The sequence below is a fragment of the Zootoca vivipara genome, chromosome 5 (genome assembly GCF_965207765.1).
Source record: "Zootoca vivipara chromosome 5, rZooViv2.hap1.1, whole genome shotgun sequence".
In the NCBI taxonomy this organism is placed as follows: domain Eukaryota; kingdom Metazoa; phylum Chordata; class Lepidosauria; order Squamata; family Lacertidae; genus Zootoca; species Zootoca vivipara.
In genome coordinates this window covers 20185687-20206642 of record NC_142588.1, presented here as the reverse complement: position 1 = coordinate 20206642, position 20956 = coordinate 20185687, and the positions used below count along the sequence as shown (strand labels likewise).

At 41.5% G+C, this 20956-nt stretch overlaps 1 protein-coding gene across 2 annotated transcripts; it reads right to left on the bottom strand.

The window, feature by feature from the left end:
* Nucleotides 1–291: 291 nt before the first annotated feature.
* RGR (retinal G protein coupled receptor) lies at nucleotides 292–16691 on the bottom strand. Of its 2 annotated transcripts, none has more exons than XM_088670154.1 (7): nucleotides 16461–16691; nucleotides 8440–8596; nucleotides 5286–5407; nucleotides 3180–3333; nucleotides 2303–2420; nucleotides 1891–2004; nucleotides 292–1113 (listed from the first exon to the last, which is right to left on the bottom strand). In XM_088670154.1, exons 1-7 carry the CDS (start codon nucleotides 16540–16542, stop codon nucleotides 970–972), a joined length of 891 nt encoding a protein of 296 aa, XP_088526280.1. In that variant the 5' UTR covers nucleotides 16543–16691; the 3' UTR covers nucleotides 292–969. The 2 variants fall into 2 exon arrangements, with proteins under 2 accessions (XP_088526280.1, XP_034994057.1); XM_035138166.3 differs by lacking the exon at nucleotides 16461–16691 and adding an exon at nucleotides 12650–12978.
* Between the last annotated feature and the right edge of the window lie 4265 nt (nucleotides 16692–20956).

The window sequence follows — 20956 nt, the reverse complement described above, 5'->3', positions numbered from 1 at the left end:
TTTGTGTTATTAAACATTCCGGGGTTGTGGGTGGGAACAGTATCAGCCTCAGTGTCGGGGGGCTGCCTTTTGACTGAAATCACATACATCTCACAACATCAATATAGCAATACAGAACTCGCCAGGCAGATTGCTAAGATAAGAGGCATTAAACCTGCACAACACATTACATAATGAAGACTGATTTGGCAGGCTTGACTGATGAGAGATCCAGTCATGTATCCCTCCATCAGTTGCCAGATTTAAATAAATGGTATTCATGAAACAGTAAGAATTTGAGAAAGAATTCCCTCCTTTTGCAAACACCTATTTTATGCAAATAGGAAAACAGAGGCATAAACATATGGCCTAAATACTGGATACTGCCTTAATCTCTCAACAACCCAGAAATACCCTATGTACAAACAAGCAGGAAGCCTTAACAGATCCCCACAATTTTTCCCCTGCTTGGTTTCCTGCAGTTCCATCTTGCAACAACAACAACAAAACAATGTGCTTCACAGCTTGCAGTCCATTTGAGTGACATGTAAAATAAGAGTGACCTGCAGAGGTTAGAGGCAGCTTGCTTGGCAAATGGCACGGGGCAGATGGAGAGGCAAGTTCGGCAGCGACATCTGCACGACGTCCTTTCAGTAATGCAAGAATTGCTGGTAGACAATGCAAAGCCTTTCTAGTGTGGGACCGCAGTCGATTGGAGTCATAGTAAGTGGTTCTGCTACTGGATGCCTGCAGTTGTGCCTGCCTCAATTTGGGACCGTTTCACACATTACACAGTAACAAGCCTGACACAGAGTGGGATACTCAACAGGAGTACGCAGCTAAACATGGCAAGCATGCCTGTATGATGTACGAGGTTTCAAACATCAATTTGTCACAATATTTTCGAGTGCGCACTTCAAAACCCAACCTAGGTGAACATTTAAGGGATGTAGTGTGTGTGAAGAGGCCCTTGCTTAACGCCACAGTGTGTTACTTAGTTTTGTTATCAACTTCAGCTTTCTCAATCTTCTGTCCTGTGAGGAACTGCCATATCCCCCCTCTGTAGTTCTCGTTCCCCAGAGCATAGACCAAAGCATTCACGGCTGGCGAGGTTTTGGCAATAACAGCAGGGATCTGTTAGGAAGCAGAGCATTTAAGGAGGTTAGATAAGGATGGGTTCGCGTTTACACAGAATTCCATAATGAAATGTATGAGGTGGTACCCTGATCAGCAACTATTTTTTAACAGCGGCCATGTTTTTCACTGAGCTGGGGCTGATGGGACAACCTCCCCCATTCTTCCACTCTCTCTCTCTATTCCTACGTTCTGCCACTTCCATTTGGGCTCCTTAAATCTTGGGCCCACACAGCCGTCCTTGGCTCTACCAGCGGAGCAAGGGACTGCACATTTCCCCCAGGATCTCAGGTGTGCTCCTCTTTGCCTGGACTCAGTGGCCAGGCAGGGGGCAATGATGTTTATTTCCCCACTGCCATCCATTTATACAGTGCTTTGCAGAGTTAGGCAAAAGGGTTAGTGGCCTGTTCCCAAGGATTTTACAGTCTAAAATGGAATGTGTTTGGGGAAGACAGCCGAGGGGGTGGGTGGAGAAGAAAGGGATGGATGGGAACCTGCCTTATACCATGGCAGACCATTGATCCATCTAGCTTAGTACTGCCAGCAGTTCTACAGGATTTCAGACAGGACATTTCTAGCCATATCTGGGGACACAAGGGAATTGAACCTGGGGCACTCTGCATGCAAGGAATAAGCTCTGTCATTGAGATGCATGCTCCCATCTCCCTGCCTCAGGCTTCTGGGTGTTCTTTCTTGTACTCTCCCATTGATACCAAGTGCTTAGAATAGTCTGGATTGCATGAAATATCTTTGTGCTCTCGGGCTATTTTTACATACCATTCGAATTTTGGGGGAGATGAAAGTCACGTTTTCAACTGCGGCATAGAAACATAAAAGCGAGTAGGGACCCCAGCAGATGACCAAAGATTTCACTGGCAAACCAGTATTAAACTGGAAAAAAACAAGAACAGAGAACGTGGTATTGCGTAAATAAAACCCATATAAAAAGTTAAGATTGATACAACCAACAAAAATACCCTTTTGGTACAACAGGAGCACATGATTTTGAGACAAAATAAATGTTTCCAGCACTTTGCCACAAATAGATCCCCCCCTTTAAATGGCAACCATGAGGAAGTTGAAAGACTGCTTCTTTCGTGTATCGGACTTTATAACCAAGCTATAGGAGGTTCCTTGAGTGGGAAAGGAAGCTGTGTACAACCCTTTAAATGCTGGGGTATTTTCTTACCTTGAACTGTCCTGTTTTCTTGAATTTCTGATCTATCGATTGATAGGCTGTTAGCATGATGAAGACCGGAATCAAGAAATAGAAAAGGGCCAGAGGAATAAGATAGGAAATATAATTCCTGGAGCAGGGGAGGGGAGAGAGGAAAGGACACAGATCTGTCATTCTGTTTGCAGTGTTATATACTTGATATTAAAAACCACTTAGGAGAGAAATCATATATTCAACTAGGTTTAGCAAAACATCTTAAGGGGCAGCTCTCTGTGTTAAATATAATAATAGTTCTGTAGGATGACTCTTTCTGGTGGGCTACCTGATTTCTTAGGAAGCACAATAAGATTAGCAGGTGAGGCACAGGGATGGAAAAATCCATCAATTTCAGTTTCTCTCATTTTCTCATTTTTCTAGTCTTAAGTTCAGTTCTCCACATTATCTTGCAAAGTTGTTTTTTTTAAAAAAAAACAACCTCATGAAAATCCACCAGCGTTTCACTGCAAAATGCCTTGAATATGCATGATGTTTAATTCAGTTTCGCCTCATATATAATTTATTTTTTTTGCAAAGTAATTTCCCCTAATGCATTTTTGCAAGTGATTGTCACCAACGTGTGTGTTTAATGCACATTTTACCGCAGCATGTGCGTTTTTGTACATGATACATGGCTGGAGAACTGCACTACACCATTCAGAGAAGTGCAAATGTCCAAGGATGGCTGCGTTTTAGCAGCACAAGAGGGATATTATGCCAGGCAACCTTTTGCCACTGCCATGTATATGTTTGTCTTTAAAATTCATTTTTACTAGTTGAGCCTCTTAATATTTTTTTTTAAAAAAGCCACACGTATATGTTCACGCATCAGAAATGCCTAGACCAAACACACCTGTCTCCTTTGCTATAGTCCAATGTGCAACATGTTCTTAGAGGCTCGTAGTCATATTCACCCCATCCTAGAAGAGGCATCACAGCCCAAAAGGCAGCAAAAAGCCATATAAAGATCACCAAGGAAATCACGGAGCCCCACTGTAGCTTACTTCCTGTAAATGAGAAGAAATCAGATTCATAAACTTGGAATGGAAATAAAAACAGCAACTCTGAGTCAATTGACCAGGGATTTCTATTGAGAGAGTAGGCCGTGGTTAGAGAAAGGAGTGACTAATTTATGGTGAAACGGGAAGTTTATTCTTTAAGACAATGGATGGTGAAAGAAAAAGCCAACCTTCATGAAGTGCATCTTATTTTGGATATTTCTAAAAATTCCAATATCTGTTTTTCTACACTCCAATGAAGGCTGCTTTAGATTGACTCAAGATGGATACTTAGGACAAGATAATTTTTAAAATTCTGACTTTAAATTGTTCATGGGCAACTGAATCCAATTTAAGGTAGAGATAACACGGTCTTCCCTACTGGTGCACGAGACAATTACAATGTCTCATAACAATAGTCTTGCATCATAAGCCCTGTTCTACAGGCATTTTCCTGCCATGCCCAAGTATATACTGTCCCACTGTCATGCTTTGGACTTGTAATGTGGCAAAATGAAGAGGAAGCAGGTGTTCCTCATGTTTCCTGCTCTCCAGGCCAGAAAACCATCTCCTTTACCTTGGAAAATTGCAAGTCAAGGCCAAAGTATCTTTATTACGGTCAAAAAACCAGAAAGCAAGTTATAACAAATATGACATTGGAGATTGAATTATGTTACAAAATAAAATAAAATAAAGTAGAATTGCAATCCAATTCACAGAATTGATGCTTACATTTAAAACTGAGTTTTAGCCTTTTAAAGTTTTAAAATTTTTAATTTAATAGATCTCTGCTAATTATTATCATTCCTTCAGGGATTAAAGTTCGATCTCCATCGCTGGTCATTGCTAACACTACTGCTCGTCTTATTCTTGTCGTGATGAGACAAAACTTTGCAACGGGCCTGGTGGTCTCCAAATCTTTATCAGCTAGGAGGTGTCTGGTACAAGCCTCGTCTGAGCTACTGGGTAATTTCCTCAGTATTGGTTTGATCAGCTCTTTTCTTGAATCGCGATACAGTGGACAGTATAAAAGAACGTGCCCAATGGATTCAATCTCATTATTATCACAGGGGCATAATCTTTGTCCGATCGGTATCTTATTGTATCTGCCCTCTAAGAGAGCTGAGGGCAGGGCATTAAAGCGAGCCCTGGAAAATGAAAAATTGCAATATAGCTGGTGCATCTACCAGAATACAGACATGCAAACATTCCCCCCCCCCATCTCCCGCACCACCCCAAGGAAGCACCATCACATCCAGAGTTCTTGTTATTTTCCGAAATATTCCATGGAAGAGTATGCTCTCAGAATGCTAACATCCGTTTCAGAGCTACCGCAAACAATGTCTGATGCTTTTTAAAAGCACATATGATTTAAACTGATAGGCAAAGGTGAAGGTTTGTATCAAATAAAGTCTTCTGGTTAATGCAATTTCTGCCTGTGCAAAAGGACTTCCCCTCACTCTCCTCTCCTCATGTGCCCTTGGCCCTGCATGTCCCCAAACTGTTCTGGGTTCTCCCCATTCTCTGGAGGAGATTTCAGGAAGGGAACGAGGGGGGCACGCAAGGACAGAAGATGGGGAGAAAGTCCTGCTGCACAGGGGGGGGGGGAGGTCTTTGTGCTAAAGTGGCAAAACGTTATTCCGCTTCCCACCACGGACCAGCAAACCTCTTTTAAAATTCTTAAACATTTTATTTGTCATGTTTCCATACCAATTTGCAATACTTTTACAACAGCTCTCCTTCTTGTAAACCAGGGTGGTTCTAATTTACAGTGAACTAAAGATCTAGATCAGGCACCCCCAAACTCGGCCCGCCAGATGTTTTGGGACTACAATTCCCATCATCCCTGACCACTGGTCCTGTTCGCTAGGGATGATGGGAGTTGTAGTCCCAAAACATCTGGAGGGCCGAGTTTGGGGGTGCCTGATCTAGATCTATACAAATATCAGGCTAGTACTTACTACTGCAGTATTGATGATATCGGTCCCAGGCAATGGAAGCTGCAGAGTTAATGCTAGTCAGTGCTGTCAAAAAGCCTTGAAATCCATGAATCTGGCAACCATCAGAGCCATAGGGCCAGTATCTGAAAAAAGATAAGTGAAAACATTGGAACCTGCCATAGGTGGGGTGATCAGGACACTGATCTCACGCCTTTCCTGGATAGGAAGCAGGGCCTGACCAAGACATTTTGCCACCTGAGGTGAACCACAAAATGGCTCCACCCACCCACCAGGGAAGAAGGGCTGAGGGAAGACCTATATCAGGAACACGGGGGAAATAAAGATTTACTTTGGGAACAAGTAGGAGTGCAGCGTGGGCAATGCATTCTTGCCACCTGAGGCAGTTTCCTCATCTTGCCAGCCCTGATAGGAAGGCAAAGTGGGCATCACCAGAGTTATGTGGGTTCACTCATGCTGTATCTTTTATGCTCGTGTTGTTGGATGTACAACGGCAGGGAACATTCAGTGTGTGAATTAAGGGGTTAATTCTGTTTCTGTTCTGGCTCACAGCAGACTCTGAGTGGCTGGAGGTTCCAGTCGGTTGGGAAAGAACTGCAAGCGAGGAAGAAATTTGAAATTTGACAGTTAGTGGCGTTTGCCAGGGAAAAGCGGCTCTGAAGCAACTTCTCCTCTGTGCAGGTCTGGCTGAAGAAAAGACAAATCTCTGTATATTTCTCCTCAGGTTATACCCTGCTCTTGTTTACTTTAGCAGTTGGAGACCAGCCTTTATCAAAGGTGTCATGGGCTTTGAAGAAACTCGATCTCAGGATGCAATGGAGAAACGTGCTAAGAGGAAGGCACGCTTGGCAAATCCACACCGTGATCAACTTCTGCCTGGAAACCAATGTCCCCACTGTGGAACGACGTGTGGATTCAGAATTGGCCTCCACAGTCACTTAAGGACCCATTGTTAAAACCGTGTTTATGGAAGACAATCTTACTCAGCTACAAGTGATTGCCAAAGAAGAAGAAGATTTTACCCTCAATAAAGTATTATCCATTTCTTTTTCTCTTTATTCCAATCACTCTGCTAACTGGTTATGGGCTCAGAAACACTATTGCTGTCACAAGCAAGTGTGGCTCTTTTTAAAAAAAAGTTTTTATTTATACCTTTCAAGTTTATACATTTTATTAGTTTTACAATCAATTTAACACTTCAAAATGGTGATCGAACATTTATTAGGAAATGGGACATGTATAAAATATATATTAAGGATTACTGTAATAATATGACGTCAGTGGCAGGCTTTAAATGATTCCTGTGGTATGAAAATTATAAGAGAATATAACATCGATGAAAATTAATAAATGAAAATATATAATACGCTAGATAGCTTAAGTGGAAAGTACACGATGGGGTGATGGGAACTCATCAGAAATGTAAGAATATCATACTGTGATGTGATGTAACAAATATCATTACTTTATTTTCTTTATGTTGATTAAACTTTTGGTTTGTTATTTTTTTAAAAAAAACCAATAAAGCATTTAAAAAGCAAAATAAAATGAAATAAAATAAAACATTTCAGAATTGGACTTCCTTCCCCCTCTTTCTGCAGTTCCCGAAATTTATTTATTTTTAATATCTTCTGCATATCCAAATTAATTTCACTTGCTCTTTAATTATCTACTGTAAATATATACTCTTGTGAAACTGCGGGTTATTACAATAATTCTGCTAATGTTTTTATCTGTTTACAATTTATCTGGAAAAAAATCAAACTAAATAGCTTAGCAAGGTAGCCATGTTTGATTACAGATATATATACTCTCATTGTGGGATTTTTTGCCAAGCTATTCAGTTCTTTATGCTTAAGCCAAGAAATTGTTTCTATAACTACATGTAAGTATATAATTATGACCTTTTGTATTAATTTTTATTTAATTGTATTTAATTGAACATTTAGAAATGTATTATGATGGTTCTAATGAGATTTTGTTTGGATTATTATTACGTAGTTAGCACTAATAGATACATTAATGGCTCGAGACTACTGAGGAAGCCCAGAAAACTGTGTTCAGGGAGTGGGCTATCCACCAACCCCATTAAATTGGCCCTGTCGGGGGCGAAATAGCAGCTCTTCAACTTCAACTTCAACGGGGACAGAACGCTGGCACCCTGTCTTCAGTCTTTCCACTTTGGGGCAAGTAGCATTTTTGCTGCTGTAGTAGCATAAATAAATAAATTTCTATACGATCTAGGTAGTTCTGTCCCTATAATTCCCAAGCGAGCCTGGCTCCGAGAGAAAAGGAAAGTAAACCCGAAGCAGGGAAAACGGGAAGCAGTTCAGGTTGGAAATTGGGCACTGAAAAGCTGAGCGACGGGAACAACCCGCTATGGAAATCCAAACTACAAATCCTACTGGAAACCCACCTGTGGAAAGTGCTGAGCACAGACAAACCTACCGACAACCCTGAAAAGCTGGGCCAAAGAGAAGAGGCAAGCAAAGGCAGTGATCTGCCTGCTTGTGGAAGACGACCAACTTATTCACATCAGGAAAGATGATACAGCTGTGTGAGCTTGCAGATTTAAGCAAGAAGATGTACCTGCTGTGCAAACGGTATGGAATCTGGGTGCATCGCTCCATTCTCTCCTGACTCACTGCACATTGACACTTCTTACCTAGCGTTGCCAGACTCAATAGTGGACAGGACGTCTGTGCCTTTAATTGCCCTGCTCTCTTTTGAGTCTGGAAACCTTAAAGAGAAACCAGCAGCCCCTTTGCTTGGAAATTAAACAAAGGGTCTGCTGGTTTCTCTTTAAGGTTTACAGACCCAAAAGAGAGCAGGGCAATTAAAGGCACAGAAGTCCTGTCCACTATTGAGTCTGGCAACCCCATTCTTACCAGGAGCTAACCCCAAGTATAGGAATGGTCAATTTAACAAGACTGGGAGCTTCTATGATATAGAATTTTGAATTTTGTATGTTCAGACATTGTAGCACCCTAATTTATTTTGCGAAGCAGCATGCGGGAACATCACACCTCTGAAACACATTAGTCTATCAGGGGTTTAAAAGGACAGATAAAACACATCCATTGTCATTAGCACTTTTTTTTTTAAAAAAGTGGAAAGGCGCATTATATTCTTGAATAAATGAATAAATAAAATCTACCTTAAGAAACTAGAGAAAGCTGCAATGAATGCATTGGCGCAGATTCCACAGTCGGACAGTGCAAGGTTGAAAACCAGAAAGTTGCCAGGCGTTCGAAGTGATTTGATTTTCCAGAAAGAGATGATGGTCAGCAAATTCAGAGAAAATCCAAGCAGTGCTGAAAACAAGCACAGGTTTAAAAGCGTTGTTTTATAACTTTCTCTCACGCTTGGACTCAGATGGACTAGAACAAACTACACCAACCATACCACCAAGCATTCAACAATGCCCCAACTTTTCTTGCTCACATAATTACTTTTGTATCCCTGTATCTATTTATACAGGTAGGTAGCTGTGTTGGTGTGGCGTAGTTGAAACAAAATAAAAAAAATCCTTCCAGTAGCACCTTAGAGACCAACTAAGTTTGTCACTGGTATGAGCTTTCATGTGCATGCACACTTCTTCAGATACACTGAAACAGAAGTCACCAGACCCTTATATATAGTGAGGGGGGGTATTACTCAGAAGGGTGGTGGGAATGGGTGATTGGCTGATAGGTGTGAAAACCCGTTGATGACTGTTAACGACTGCAATTGGTCTTACAGGAAAAAACAAGGGGTGAGATAGCTAAAGAAAGCTTTATCATGTATAATGAGATAAGAATCCAATGTCTTTATTCAGACCAGGTCTCTCCATGGTTTTAAGTTTGGTGATAAGTTGCAGTTTAGCAACTTCTCTTTCCAGTCTATTTCTGAATTTTTTTTGTAATAAGACAGCTACTTTGAGATGTAGCTGGGAGATTGAAGTGGTCTCCTACTGGTTTCTCTGTCTTGTGATTCCTGATGTCAGATTTATGTCCATTTATCCTTTGGCGTAGGGTTTGGCCTGTTTGCCTATATAGAGAGCTGAAGGGCACTGTTGGCCAGGGCCGTCTTAAGCATATCTGGCGCCCTGGCGCCGTGGTGCGAAGATCGCTCCAGCGCCCCCCCCGCCCCATTTCCCACCGCGCCCTGCGCCACCCGGGCTTGCCTTACATCCAGCCCTGTCTGGTTTACAGTATAAGGTGGTGTCTATATGCCCATCCTGTATTTTTATTGCACAGTAGCGTCCAAAAAAATGTATTTCTTGCATAGATTGGTTCATCATTAGGTTGATAGTGGAGTGAAAGTCATTGAATGTCTGGTGGAAGGTGTCCAGGGTCTGTTGACCATGTGTCCAGATAATAAAAATATCATCAATGTATCGCAGGTACAAGAGAGGTTTGAGTGGGTAGGAGTTTAGGAAACGTTGTTCTAAATCTGCCATGAAGATGTTGGGCCATATATATACAATCAGAGTTGGCTTACACTAGTTATGACAATTAACTACAGCCAGAGAGAAGAATTAGGAATCAAATTGAAACATGGGGCAATTTGATTTGCATAAAAATAAGGGGTTGTGTCCAATGCTATTCTTCTAGTTAGTGCAGGAGAGTTTTGCATGCACACACCCAACTAAGATAACTGCTCAAAAGAAAGAACAAAATATGGGACAAATATCAGAAGGAGGAAAGGGTTAACCTCACTCCCTCATCATGGCTCCAATGCAAAACGGGCTTTACCACCCAGCGCTGCTTTTAAATTTAAACACAATAACTTTGGCAAAACACATCTGCAGTTTTCCTGCATCATGCGTCATTCAGTTCTTTGCTTTTACTTGCATTTTTTAATTATAAAAATAGCATAGTGTTTTCCTTATTTGCATCTGTTCCTTGCCAAACAACAGCCAACTGTTAGTAACTTGAATGGAAGTTTTAGACTAAAATTCACACTAGCCCCAGACAGCATCTGTCTGTGTATCTCTAGCACACCTCTGTTTTTCTCAATTTATTAAAAAGGGGAACAAATTAAATTCATTTTCCAAGACACCAGTTTGGGTTACAATAGATTCCAGTCTATTATTTTCATACTTTAATTAATTAAAATACTTTAATATTTTAAATTTTTTTAAAAAAAATCTAAACATGTTCAGCAAACAATCATGACAAATAAATGAAGAATTATATTATGCAGATTAAAAAGATAAATAATTATATATAATAGATTATATAGATCAGGGGTGGCCAACTCCCAAGAGAATGCAATCTACTCACAGAATTAAAAACTGCCAGTGATCTACCCCCTTTTTGGGGGTTCAGGTCAAAGTTGCTGAGCTTTTTCGGGGGGAGCCAAAGCTTGTTTGGGGGGAAGGGGGGAGAGTTACTGTGATGTACCACAGATGTCCAGTGATCTACCTGTTGGACGTGCCTGATCAGTGGTGGAGCTTCATGCTCTGGCACCGGGGAGTGGAGAGTAGGCGGGGCTGGGGCTGGCGCATGTCCTGGGGGTGTGGCATGTCACCTGTGGGGGCATGGTGCCCAGCACAGGCGGGGGGCAGCTGTGATGCCACCCCACCAGGATTGCGCTGCCGGGGGCGGTGCGCTCCCCCCACGCTCCCCCCCACTCCATTCCTGCTACTTTATGTGACATCCATTATACTGCTGGATGGTTATAATCAAGGGGCCAGATTCAACTAAATAGAGCTAGCGGGAGCCAGTGCCATGGGTCCTGTTAGCACAACAGGGCTTCCCCGTTCACTTACCATGCTTCCCCAAATCTGCCCCCCCCCATCAGCTCTGAGGAGTCCGCAGAACACCCAGAACAGCATGTTGGGGTGGGGAGAGGGGAAATTGTTCCACCTGGCCAACAGAAATGATTGCATTTAGAGCAACACTGAATTCCACCTTAAGACATGATGTAGCCAGAGTTAAGTAATTTTAATTCCCATTGATTTAAACAAGAGAGTTAAATGCATGTGCTTGGTTTTATGCCATGGATATCAATGAAACTGACTGGATCGTGCCCTACATTTATTACAAAACTTCAGCGATGGACATCCAATCTACATTGCTCTTTTTCCTACGGAGATAATCCCTTGAAAACCCACCACCAACATATTTTTACTAAGACTGGCTGCAACCTTAAATACACCTACCTGGCAATAAGTCCCTTCAAACTCAAAGGGGCTTACTTCCGGCTGCAAATTTACAGATTTGTGATGTAAATGTATCAGTCATCCACACAACTCATTCCTGGATTGGAGGTCAAATATTTTCCCCAGTCAAAGAGTTGAACAGTTCTTACTGACCATTAGAATAGGACCAAAATACATCAGCAGGAATGAAAGCATATTTTTTTGCTTGACAATGATATATGCTACCATCAAATTTCATATGCATAGAATCATCACACATGGAGTATACTTCAGCTACAAAGTGACAGATTTCAGTAAAACAGATGCATTTTTTTAATTCTTTGAATTTTTCATTCCTTGGGAACTAAGTGTTTAATTTTTTTTACCAGATTGCCTTATTTTATATTATTTTAAAAGTCAGCAGGCAATTATGTTTTTAGTAACAACATTAAAAGGCACAGTAAAAAAAATGGTACAAAACTTAACAGGTTCCAGCCGAAGTATAAAAATGAAACTATAAATAACAAAAAGGATCAGAATTCTCAACTAGGGTGCTTGCTAATTTATCACTAGCACAACTGTCTGTGAAGCTGAGACCCCCAGCTATTTTATTACTAATTCAAATGCATTTGCACAGTCTGTTGAAATTCCTACAACAAGTTATGTGAAGAAGAAGTAGAGGCAAAGTCCATTTAGCTGGACTTTTGAGGCAGGTTTTTCTTTTGTGAGCAAGACATGCTTAAAATCTAGTACTGTTGAATGATGTGTCCCTCAGCCTATTTTGGGCATTTCCATTCAAGTATACAAGATTCTGTTACATAACCTTGTCAGGGAAAAAAAAGATGAGCACAAATGGAAAGCGATGAGTTTCAGAATAAACACTAAGATATGAACCATTCGTATGAATCCTCAGTCCTAAATACAAAACCACCTTTTAAGTCCATAAGGAACAGAAACATTAATGGAATCCTTCAAAACAACAAACTTAACTTTTGCTCCTCAATAGTCTTGTTGCATAACATGCTTCGCAAGCAACCTCTGCCCTGTTTCATAAAGGCATAATGAACAATGGCGTAGCCATAGAAACAAGATTTACCCTGAAGCCTATACTGCTCTATTGAAAGTGTTGTGTGGTTATATATAATCAAATCACAGTTTTTTTGCTTGAGCAATGAAACAGCAAGAAGGTCTGATCTGATCTAAGAATTCTCTGACCCCACCACCCTTCATCCCAGCTTACCTTCTGCCATCATCAGGGTGCCCAAACCAAACACTTCAACTTCAGTGAAACCTTCAGGGAGAGAGTGTGGTGTTGCCATCTTTAAAGCAGCAGACTAGCCTAGGCTCTGCCTCCCCTACTAGCAAACTCCAAGTGACAATCTCTCTCCTTTTCTTTCTTTTTTTGGCTAGATGTTCTGACTCTTCCGAAAGCCTAAAGCAGCTTCCTTCTTAAAGGGCCAGTTGGTGCATGGACAGGGACTGAGTACAGTATTATGAGAAATGAGCTCTCTGTGCAACCTTTTCCAAAATCCCCACAATACAAGCAAGTGACAGCAGTCACCTGCCATTACCGGTAAGTTCTGAAAATTATAGTTCACAGAGGGGGGGAAAACAAAACAGGGATGTGCTGTTGGTCTTTACAACAGTTACTGTTGCAATATGGATAAGAAATAAATCCGTTCCTGGTTTGATGCTTATGTAGATTCAGAGTGACTATTATTTCACCAGAGTATTCCTCTCATTTGTGTACAGCCTAGGCTTCATATGACCACGCAGATGCAAGCATTTAGTTCCAACATAAATCTCAAGTAACAATGGAGTTTAGCCTAACTCTGCCTCACAGAAGAGCCCTAGCTTTGTCTACACAGAATAATGTCCTACTGAATTCAGTGGGGCTTATTCCCAGGTAAGTGGGGTTGGCATGGCAGTCCTAGACCAGGCATCGCCAAACTTCGGCCCTCCAGATGTTTTGGACTACAATTCCCATCATCCCTGACCACTGGTCCTGTTAGCTAGGGATCATGGGAGTTATAGGCCAAAACATCTGGAGGGCCGCAGTTTGGGGATGCCTGCCCTAGACTGAAAACCAGATAAAGTACAGTACTGTGGTCAACAGCTATTTGAAGAAAGGTCATTGTCTTAGATAATTTGATATGTAGCCATAGCTTGCTATCTCTCTCTCTCTTAATAAACAGCCTTTCTTGGGCCTCTGTACAAAGACATTTATCATGGGTAAATAACCACTAATTACAAATAAATAAATAAATAAACACGTAAGGTTAAGCCGCCTTTATCATTTAATTCACTTGCATGTTAAATGAGCGACTCAGAAAATGAAATGAGACTTTAAGAGAGCGAACTAAACTCTATCAAAAACTAGGAACATGGGAAGCTGTCTTATGCCGAGTCCAACCATTAGTCCATCCATCTCAGGGCTGCCTACACTGACTGACAGCCGCTCTTCAAGGTTTTAGAGGCTGACACTCACAGCCCTACACAGAGATGCTAGGGATTGATCCTGTGACCTTCTGCATGCAAAGCAGACACACTGTTGCTGACCTATGGCCTTTCCCCATGAAATTACCTCAGGGTGAAATTACCTTCTTCACCATGAAATATAAGATCAAGTAAACAGCAGAGCTGTTAGCTCTGATGAGCAGATTCAATAGTTTCATAGGAAAACATAAATAAAGTACCAAACAACTCTATAAAATAAATTCACCTGACTACAATTGCTCATTTCTCCATGCCCATAATGATTTTAGGTTGTCACCTGAGAGCCTGCAAACAATGGATTAAGCAGTAGTTCCGAAGGCTATTCTGGAAAATCATTTTAGTTCCCGAGTTTCTTTTATTTCAGGATTGCTTCTTGCATCCATAGCTGGTCTTCACGAACTATGCAAAGCATTTGAGAAATGGCAAGACTCTTTAATCTGAGCTACGATGTCTTAAGCAAGGCACCACCTCTCAGTTTCAGCCTCTCAACTGCAATGGAAAGAATAGCGCTGACTACAGGGTATATTATTAAGTATAATGCAATATTTTAAGGATTATGTTATAATATAAAGTGCTTTGAGCTTTTAAAGTAAAAAATAAATGCTGAATGTTATTATGTTTACAGTTCCCACCAGCTTTTGAAGGTGTTCTAGGTGATTTGAAGGTGTTTTGAAGGTGTTCTCCCATTGTTCTAGGCATGTTTTGCGACAGGGAATTGCATTAATGCGAGCAGTTTCTGAGCTCTGGGTACAGTACTGAGCCTAAGATTTCAGATTAAAACCGCCACTGCTGGAAGAAAAGGAGGACCTTTTTCCTGCCTCCCCACTTCCAGCCACTCTCTGAAGACCAGAGAAGACATCCTCATAAGAATATTGGGGGGGGGTAGGCAGGGAAAGGACTAGACCATGTGAAAAATGAATGTAAGATATTAGCTGAAGTTCATTCATTTTCAGCTTTGTATTCTTGTTATAAAAAGCACACCTGGACATTCTGTTGTTGTGCCCATAACCTAGGTTGAAGGTGCAATTTAGCTAGCTTTCATATCTCAGTTTCTAACACTGGTTCCCGCTATATGGTTCATCTCTGTCTTAGGCAGAATTTCCACGAGTGGTGCACATTCCTGGTATGGAGATTCTGTAATCACTGGGTGAACCAAGTGGTGAGTGGATGTCAGGTGTCTGGCCTCCTGCATTGTGGGATTCTCTTTTGATGGCATCCACATTAGGATTTGGACCTCATATTTGATGTGACTCATATATTTCAATAAAATCAGTGGGTCTTATTTCCAAGGAAAGTATGGAAGAAACCATGAAATATGGTGGTACAAACAAAATTGATGTTCACCCATACCAGTCTGATATAGTACTTACTCTTGTAATCCTATTTCCTGATCTATTATCTGTGGTTCTGAAATTGAGAGCCTTCAATTCTGAGTGGAAGCACCATATTATGAATGTGGTTGTTATTATTAGTTCTATTTAACACAGGCTTTCTTTCTTTTCCCCCTTCCTTCCTTCCTTCCTTCCTTCCTTCCTTCCTTCCTTCCTTCCTTCCTTCCTTCCTTCCTTCTGAGGTCATATCTGCATTTCATCCAGTCTCCATCCCACCTCCAGTTTATGTGAATTGTAGAAGATGTAGCCATAGTAACGACAATGACCCAACAGTATTCCATCACATGCATTTTTCATTGCTTCAAACCCTCCAACATTTTTCCCAGGTGAAAAATTGAGAGACTTTTGTAACATTCGTATTCTCACTAAGAATCACCACCTGAGCACCAGTGCCCATTACATTCCTCATATACTGTATCAAGATACATATAATGTATCATGTGACTCTGAAATGGTCTATCTTGCAAGGGTATCTGTAAACTGGCCATAACCTTTTCCTAAAAGTGTTTAACAATGAACCTGGATTTACTTATCAGGGAACAGGTCTTGGGGATAGATTCCCAGGACCCCACTCAGCAGAACAAGGGGTGTGTGTGGGAAAATGTAACAAACCTGGTTATCATATTTGGAAGGAGATGAAATAATACATGTTACTATTTACAGATGCCAGCGCCCCTTCAACAAGACAGTTAAGAAGTCTAGAATCAGCATTTGCAAGGGCATGATGAGAACAAGCAACCTTTTCCCTCTCCTCCAGTGTATAGCAGGAATTATTGACTTGCGCCACTGGTATTACTATGGAACAGCTGCAACTCAAATAAATTCAGCAATGCTTACAATCAGTGATGGGAGGAAGGGAAGAAAATGCACTGAAAGATTGTGCCCTTGTGCGTGCATGTCCTAGAGTAAGTTGCAGCCCACCTCCCATTGCACTATCTTCTAGAGACCCAGGGGAGGGGCTTTAAACTTGAAGGATACTGTTGTGCAACGTGTTAACGATTTTAAAAAGCCATTTGTAGCATGTTCCACAAAGCTGTTTTATCAAGATCAAATGCAAAGCATAAAGGAAAATAAAGGCCCATCCATGATAAATAGGGGTGGTTAAAGTATATGTGTTGGCTTCTATTTCTGACTCCATTTTTATTTGGAGCTACCCCAGCTTACCTTCTACAAGCAGGGCGGTGCCAATACTAAACACTTCTAATTCAGTGAAGCCTTCAGGAACAGGATATGCCGAAGTAACCATGTCTGCAAGAAAAATGCACCCTATTTTGGGCTCTTCACCCCAGCCACAGAAGTGACCCGATCACTTCTTTTCACTGAATTTCCCAGTAGTCTAAGGCATCCTTCCTTCTTAAAGGGCCAATCCGCGTGCTGACACATGAAAGTTCTTATAGAAAAGCTTTGGGGCTTTAATGCCAGCATGGCAATCCTTACAAAAATGCCCCTAATGAGTCTGGCAGAACCTTCATCTCCCCACACCCCCTGCAACTGCTGCAAATCGCATTTGTGTATTGTGGCAAAAGGAGAAGCATTCACCAAAATCACAACAGGCTCTTTGTAGGGATGAAATTTAAGAACGCCCTCCAGTTAATTCTGCAACACTGGGAAAGAATTAAAGGATGCTGGAATGGCCAGTGGGGGAGTGAGATGTAATTGGGGAGTGACCTGAATAAAAGCAACAAATGTTATTCAATGTCTAATTAGGGGAAAGGGGACAAAGGGAATTTCTGGAGCACGTATTTCGTTGTTCTTATGAAAGAAATCCAAAGGCCAGCAATTTTTGTGAAACTGTTTTCCTCCTTTCTGGTCCTGTTTTGTAATGGGCTGTATAACTTTGCAGATGAGCAAACCACAGTTACATATCTGAGCTGCTCACAAAGACAAACCCTGCTCAAAAGGCCATGGCCCCTTGCAAGTTGGTGCCTGCTGCTGCAAGTCCCACTAAAAGCTGATATATAGAATACATTTCGAACTTGGGACCAGTTCGAGGTGCTGGACAATGCTCAGCTGAGCTGCTACAGAATGTCATGCCATGTGTCAAGTTCATTGTCTATTTGAACTTAAGTTATGACTAGGGATGGACGGATCTGCCAGTTTTGGTTTTCTCCATTTCTCAGTTTTCCAGCCTTAAATTCAGTTTTCCACATTTCTGAACAAGTTGACACTTGTTTCAATAATAATAATAATAATAATAATAATAATAATAAATCCCCATGAAAATTCATCCGCATGTTAGTGCAAATTTCTCTGAATAGACACATTTTTGCAATGTGACTTTCTCTTACAATGCATTCTTGTGTGCTGTTCTCACTGCTATGTAGCCATTTATGCACACTAAACCTTATCATATGCATTTTCCTACACATTACTTGACTTGAGTACAGCATTGCAAAATTCAGAGAAGTGCAATTTTTTGAAGGATGGCTGCCTTTCAGTTCACATATTGTTTCAGAAAGTGGTGAATTTGGCAGGTTCATCATCAGATGTGAGAGACTGAGCAGAAGAAGCAATATTGCATCCCCCTTTTTCTTCTCCCAATAGAGGCCATCCATCAAGGTGACCAAGGACAATGTCATCCCCAAACAAGGCCTGAACTTGGACTGAGATGGGTCCAGATAATCAGTTTCATCCAAGAATACCTGCAGCTGCTTCACCACAACTCTCTCAATCACCTACCCAAAAAACAACGTATTAGCACCTGGCCAAAAACTATTGCCAGACTAAAGGGCACCACTCCATCACATTCACCATATCCTGGACCTACCCAGACATGCTCTGCTAGCTAGATTTTATTAACCTCAAGGGACAGGGGATCAAGGGTGCACATGGCTGGATGCATAGATACAAGAACCTTGTCAGGGTTCTCATTCCACATCAGCTGAAATTGATCTCATAAAACCTGGCCAGATCTGTCACTGGAGAGCTCACTTGCTTCTGCACAAACTATGTCATCAATCACTATGAAGCTGAACACAGTGTATATGAAGCCCAACACTTTGTTTCCAAGTAGTGTTGTCATCCTGGGTTGGATAGGCACATGCCATGTTACTCTTGTCTGAAATGTGTTCAAATGGCCAGGCAACTCATGCTCAGGCAGAAAAGAACTCAACTTATGGAGTTCTTACTTCCACCAGAAGTCCATAAATCAATCTCCAGAGACCAGAGGAAGAGAAGCTGTGATCGTCCAGATGTGCTGGAGTCCATTTCATATCAGCCCCAACTGACATGGTCAAGGATGATGGGAGTTGGAGCTCAGAAACATCTGGATGGTCACAGGGATCTGCAACAGAAGCAAAGTATTTTTATTGACTTTGTTAAAGTGGGGAAAGCACTAAAAAAAAGTCAACAGGTTACTAAATTGAGGGCATAGTGTATTAAACTATGAGATAGAGCAGTCTTAAGGATGCTAACCTGGCCCATCTGGGTTAGTCAAAGTGTATTAATAGGTCTCAGTGAGGCTGAAAATGTCTTAAACTTTATTGGAATGCCAGACAAAGCAGGATAATCAATAAGACTTTTCCATTATTTTTTGCATTATTATCTGTTTGGCTACAGACTGTATGACCTCCATCTCAAAACATCCTGTACACATAGCCTTTGTCCATTCTGTGCATTCACAAAAGAGCTGCAGGCTTGATTTCTTTCTCTGACACATCCAAGCAGAAGTCGAGATCCAGGCACGGCAGCCTATTCAGTGCCATCCACTTACAAACCGTTAAAATGGAATTACGAGCCTGTCCTGCTATAAAACCCTTTTTTTCTGTGTCTCTGCTGTCGATTGTTAAAAGGCCTCTCCATTATGATGTTCATGAAAAAGGAGAGCAGAGTGTTCTAGGGAGAGGACACGGCTGTTGTATAAACTCTCCTTCCCAATTGTCCCCCGTGTGCTCTTTTGGTGAGGTCCCAAAGCCTCTTGTTTTGATTTCTCCTGAGATTACACGCTACAAACAGTATGGGCGCAATCAATAAAGAACATCTCTTGTTCTGGCCTTGTGCCCGTGCCCTTCTGGCCTCACATTTATTTCATTCTCTGCAGCACAAAGTAGTTTCTTTGTTTTGTTTTTGCTATTAAGCACTTATTGATAAGCCAATAAAGTCGGAGCAAATTAAAAAAAAAAAGACTTTCCAGTGTCAGAATTCCAGAATGAAAATGCTCTATTCAGCAACTGGTGAGTGAGAGGGGATAGAAAATATGCTGAACTGGGGAAGCCTGAACTTGAGTTCTCATTCAAACTTTAACTCTGTCTCGCATTCATTGGAATACAGTAGGTTGCCATATGCCAAAGAGTGAAAATCCGGTTTTATGAGATCAATTTTGGGGGATCAAAGTTGTTGAGCTTTTGGGGGGTACATCTCCCCCCCAAAACGTTCATATATTAGATTTTTAAAAGATTAAAAAATAAATAAAAATAGCCCGACTTCAGCAAAAATCTGCCCAGGCACCATTTTTCTTAGCGATTCCCGGACGTGTCCAGGAAAACCAGGACGTATGGCAGCCCTGGAATGCAACAAATCTTCAAGGGCAAACAAAGAAAAGAATATGAAGTAGATCTTTAATTTTTTTTATTAAGCTTTTGAAATAGCTAGTTTGTATTTCCTTGCCAAGTCACCACTGGCAGAGGAAGGTGGGTGTGGTAGGTGCAGTCTGCCCTGGGTGTCATCCCTGAGGGGGTGACATCGCCCCCCTGCCCTAGGATGCTCGCCGTTGGTGCCGCCCCCAGGTGCTCCCTGCCCTGCCTCTGTGGGATGCAAGCCCCACCCCTACAGGTGGCTAGCTCCACCCCCACGGGTGGCTAGCCCCGCCCTGGGTGCATAGCATGTGTGCCGCTCTGGGTGCTGGAGCAGCTAGCTCCGCCTCTGCAAGTCACATGGCTGAAGTCAATAGCCAGTTTCACCATGCCTATTAATTATACATTGCTCAGGCTTTGAGAAACTCTCAGCAAACTCCATGGGAACTTTTTGTTATTTTATCAACTTCTTGGAACTTTGGATCCACTAAAATTCGCTTCTACCATTGTGCCTGTACTAGTCTATTCCCAGTGTAAGTAACTTAGGAATGCCTCATTTCAGCAGACTTTTCTGTTTGTCTTAGTGTCCATGGCAAGGATATTTTAGAGAATGTTTGTCTCCATGTTTTTAAGATCTGCAGTGATTCTGTTGTGACCATGATAGGGCTGAGCCAAAACTCCTCACTTCGTCTGAGATTCATTTCCATAAGTGTCAAAATTGTGTCATTTCCAGCAATTCTTTGTGTCCATTGCGAGCACACTTGTATTGATTTTATTGGGGGTTTGGGGTGTGTGTTTATTGTTATTTTTTTGTCTGTCTATTATGCTTATTTCCTCACATTTATGTTTCTGCAAAAATGCAAAATGTGTATGCTTCCTTTCAGTAGCTAATTGGCATTCCCAGAGCAGTTTATAGAGGAATAAAAATCCCAACATTGTAAAATAAACGAACAATCAAACTACACAGTTTAGGATAAAAACCATTTAAGTCATATTGGCCTTGGAAAGCTACATGATTTTGTTAAAGTTATTGCAGCATTAAACCTGAGATGATGATGTGATGGATGCTTGTAAACAAAACTATGTGGCTTACCATAGCCAATACGTGTAAAGGCGTGCAAAGGGGGAAAACTAATTCATTTTTTATTT

Coding starts and splice junctions, on each gene's coding strand:
- RGR (XM_088670154.1), bottom strand. CDS start 16,542: ATGGTTACTTCGGCATATCCTGTTCCTGAAGGCTTCACTGAATTAGAA. Junction 2,005..2,302: donor AGAAAACAGGACAGTTCAAG/GTAAGAAAATAC, acceptor GTTTTTTTCCAG/TTTAATACTGGTTTGCCAGT. Junction 1,114..1,890: donor TCTCCCCCAAAATTCGAATG/GTATGTAAAAAT, acceptor GCTTCCTAACAG/ATCCCTGCTGTTATTGCCAA.